This window comes from Oryza brachyantha, chromosome 11, assembly GCF_000231095.2.
Source record: "Oryza brachyantha chromosome 11, ObraRS2, whole genome shotgun sequence".
NCBI classification, from domain to species: domain Eukaryota; kingdom Viridiplantae; phylum Streptophyta; class Magnoliopsida; order Poales; family Poaceae; genus Oryza; species Oryza brachyantha.
The window spans coordinates 9339777-9344065 of NC_023173.2; the positions used below are offsets into that span (position 1 = coordinate 9339777).

A 4289-nucleotide genomic window follows, 5' to 3' on the forward strand; every position below is an offset into this window, starting at 1 on the left:
TATGCTATTGAACTGATGAAATTATTTGAACATGTGCGGAATTTTCAGAATTTTTTAGAAATTTTGGCAGAATTTTCAAATTTGATTGAAAATTTTCATTCAAATAATCTGAAAAAAATTCTCCAGAAATTTTTCCACCCCCCCTGGTAGAAAAATGATAACCGAAAGTGCGAACCCTGGTGCTGCGGCATGACTAGTGAGCCGATGAGGACAGTGAGTCACAGGCAGAGCAGGGCTTGGCCGGCGTGGATAGCAGAGTAGGGTACATGTGGATAACAGAGAGACTTGCAAGTACATGTGAAAACGAAACAATGGAGATCACGCCTGCTGGCTGCGATGGCGACCATGGGATTCCTGAACACCTGTTCATTTGCCCTGAACTTTACATGGCAGCATTTCATGGGCACACCGACGAGGTGATCAGTCTCTTGGAAGGAAGCAGTGGCGGCGCTGCCGTTGATGCAGCGAGCAGCCGGCCATCCCCGGCAGCGCAAACAACTGGTACTTCAAGCATCTTCAGCATCAATCATCCTATAAACAAGATATTTTGAACAAATCATTTGCCATGCAAGTCATCAAATCTTCAAAAAAAAGAGTTCTTTTGAGCAAATCATGGTTGTGAATTTTATTGTATGCATTTTTTTCAGCTAATCACCATGCAGCGTGCAACATTCACGAGGTGACCGCGGATCGCAGCACACTTCTCCACATTGCCGCCAGGCGAGGGCACCACGAGCTGATCTCCCACCTGTGCCGCCGGGACAGCAGCCTCAGCTCTTCGGTTACCTCGTCTGGGGACACGCCGCTGCACTGCGCGGCGAGGATGGGGCTCGCCGGCGCGGTAGGGGCCATCGCCAGGCTGGCCCGCGACAACGTGGAGGAGCACAGACTGAGGGAGTTGCTGCGCAGCAGGAACGTCGACGGGGACACCGCGCTACATCTCGCCGCGAGGCATGGCCGTGGAAAGGCCGTGGAGCAGCTGATGAAGGTGGCGCCGGAGACCGCGTCGGAGGTGAACGGCGCCGGCGTGTCGCCGCTCTACCTGGCGGTGATGAGCAGGTCGGTGCGTGCGGTGAGCGCGATTCTTTCTTGTAAGGATGCGTCCGCCGCTGGCCCTAATTCTCAGAATGCGCTGCACGCTGCAGTTCTCCAGAGTTCAGGTGATTAGAATTTTTTTTCAAAATAAATAATAGCAGTATAAATAACAAAATTAGAGAACTGCCGACTGAAGCCACAAATTTTATTAGCATCCACTTTGAACTATCGAACAACGTTTTGTTTGACTTTTTGTCCAATCACTGCCATTTGACATATAGCTTGTTGAACCTTGTTTGTTTGATAGGGTGCTCAACTCGTAATTTCATGAGTATCACCCAATGTCGTGAGTTCAAATCTTTATAGGAGTGTGAATTCACTACTACAGAAATCATTTTCCTGTACGAGAAAGTCAGTAGGTTACATGCGGGCGGCTTTTGGTGGCGACTGGAAAAATTGCCCCACCGGTTATATCAGATTGGGTTATTTGAGGAGCTAAGTTTGCTACTTGGGTTCAAGCTAAGTTCACGAATCATAAAAAATGGCTGCATACCGATTAGATATAGAGGCTGGGTAAAAATTAATATCCTTCTCTAAAAAAATAAAAAAAACTCGCAATTTCAATCTGCGCCAACATCTTTTTTTCTTTTTTTTTCATTGAAGGGTAGTGTTTCATTAAAAAGCCGTCAGTTTGTGTTTATTACGTGTACGCAAATTTTTAATTAATCTTTATACGTAGTTAAGTGCAAATTAATGAAGGAAAACAAAACTACAGTTTATAAAGATAATTCGGAGAGGGAACATATAAATGTTAAATTAACTTTATGGCAAATGTTATAATTCCTCATTGGCGAGCTGATCTCGATTAGAAAATTTGCCATCCACGAGAACAAGCTCTTTCCAATCAGAGCAAACGTTTAATTCCTCATTGGTACTAACTTTATATACCTTGTATACCTTGTTGAACTAACACGAAGACCAATAAATCACTATATTCCAACACTCTCTTTTCATACAGCGGCCTCGGCCCTCCAGCATGAAAAGGAAGTAAAATGCACTCCGTACGATCAAAAATATTTATCGTCTAAGAGAAGATTTTGTCAAACTTTAAATTAAAATTCTGACAAGTAATTTGGGATAAAATAAATTTAGAAAACCTAATAAGTTTATGATTTTATAATAGTATTTTTCAGCAAGGGTCTGCAGATATCAATTTCTTTTATATTTAAACAACATATTTAAGAAATTGTCCTTGGTTCGAATTTTCAATGTTTGACCAAATCTTCTTCTAAGTGACAAATAATTTTGACCCAAGGGAGTAATATTTTAATTTAATTCCATTCCGACTAGGTTGAACTTGTGATCCCTGCCTTTGGTATTTTATTGAGTTGCATCCACCATATGATTTAAATCAAAATCTTACATAGATGAAATATAACAGTTGACTAAAAACAGTGTAGTTTTTGTGCTCACACATTTAACAAGCTGTAATTTTTTGTTTTGAATTGAACTGAAAAACAATTGAGTAAAGAAACCAGTTTAGTCAATTTAGAAAGAAGAAAACTAGTAGCGAAGTGTAGAGTACGATAGAACAACAATCATAAATTACTCATAGTGAGATGTTGACAATTTGTATTGTGACATGTGGCATTCGAAATGTCAACGACAATTAAGCAAATTTACGAAAGAAATAAACTCACATAATATAAAATTGTTGCAAGGGTTGTGCCTTTTCTGTCCATTATAACTAAAGACAACCCCACATTCATAATCTTTTCAGCAACATGGTTGATAACTAATCACATTAAATAGATCAAGTCTATACTACATGCTTTTATTAGACATAGATATTCCTTACACAATTTCTTTTAACACTACTTTAATATGAAAACACAAGGATAAGTATGCAGATCACTCACAACTTTATAATGTGCTGCCGTTCATTTTCTTAATTTATACTTTTCAATTTTCTTGTGGTATGGATGTATATATCAAAAATCTAAAATAACATAATTATGACACACCCCTTTTCTCTGTAGAAATGGTTAAATTGCTACTAGAGTGGAAAGCAACACTTGCCATCGATATTGATAGCAACAAGAGCAACCCACTACATTTTGCTTCATCAGATGGGGATTTATCCATCATCGAAGCAATCTTAACTTGTTCGCCACCCTATGCTCCACACATGCAAGACAACCAGGGCCTATCACCTTTGCACGTTGCAGCACTAATGGGCCATACGGCAGCAGTCCGCCTGCTGCTGCAATTCTCTCCTGCCTCCGCAGACATTCTCAATAACCAAGGCCAAAGCTTTATACATGCAGCATCTATGAACGGCCATTCTTCCATCATCTCACATGTCGTGAAGAACGACATGCTTGAGCATCTTCTGAATGCCCAAGACAAGGAGGGTAACACGCCGCTACATTTAGCTGTGATTGCAGGGGGGTACAAGGTTGTTTCTATGCTATTATCAAGTGGAAAGGTGCATACTAACATCATGAACAATGCAGGCCATACCCCTGCTGACCTTGTCAGAAATTGCAAAGCTTTCTACTCAATGGTAACTGCATCTATGTTTCTTCATGACATAAAAATTGTTTATCCAAATTGAAATTGAATTCAATTAGCTTAAACATTAATCAATATGCAGGTAAGCTTAGTGGTGAAGTTATGTGTCTCAGGAGCACTCTTCCAACCACAACGGCAAGACCTGATAGAGAAATGGAATGCTCAGGACATGATGAAATGGCGAGACACTACATCTAAGAATCTTGCCATTGTCTCCACACTTGGCAAGGGGTTTCCTTCCCGGAGTTCGCTTGGAACGTGAAGAGGTGAGGTAGGAGAGCCTATTGGCGCATGGGCTGGTTTAAAGGTGGAGTTTGGACGCAAAGCCCGTGAGCTCGGTCCATGGCCTAAGCTCTGTCTCTGCGTTCTTGAGCCGTGCGACGATGGAACGGGGCGGCGGAGCACGTCAGGACCTATGCAGCGTGCCGTGGAATAGTAGTGGAGGAGAAGATTTGGTAGGAATAGCCTCGTCTACCCTCAATGGAGTTATACTCGGGTAGTGATTGAGGAGAATGGCGCGAGGTGGACGATGGGTTTGGAGACACAGTGTCTAAACCCACCAGTAGCGTCGGCTAACATCATAGCTTCGGAGAAGGCCCGGCTTGGCATGGTGGTAGGCTAGGGGTGCTGTTTCTCCACTTCCAAAGAAGACGCCCGCCAGGTGTTCGACGAAATTCTTA

General features: G+C 42.2%; 1 protein-coding gene across 1 annotated transcript; it reads left to right on the forward strand.

The window, feature by feature from the left end:
• Positions 1-311: 311 nt before the first annotated feature.
• Positions 312-3871, forward strand: LOC102715349 (ankyrin-1-like). The gene is made up of 4 exons (XM_040528528.1): positions 312-501; positions 648-1160; positions 3075-3601; positions 3692-3871. Exons 1-4 carry the CDS (start codon positions 312-314, stop codon positions 3869-3871), a joined length of 1410 nt encoding a protein of 469 aa, XP_040384462.1.
• Positions 3872-4289: the final 418 nt, after the last annotated feature.

Coding starts and splice junctions, on each gene's coding strand:
- LOC102715349 (XM_040528528.1), top strand. CDS start 312: ATGGAGATCACGCCTGCTGGCTGCGATGGCGACCATGGGATTCCTGAA. Junction 502..647: donor CCCGGCAGCGCAAACAACTG/GTACTTCAAGCA, acceptor CATTTTTTTCAG/CTAATCACCATGCAGCGTGC. Junction 1,161..3,074: donor TGCAGTTCTCCAGAGTTCAG/GTGATTAGAATT, acceptor TTTTCTCTGTAG/AAATGGTTAAATTGCTACTA.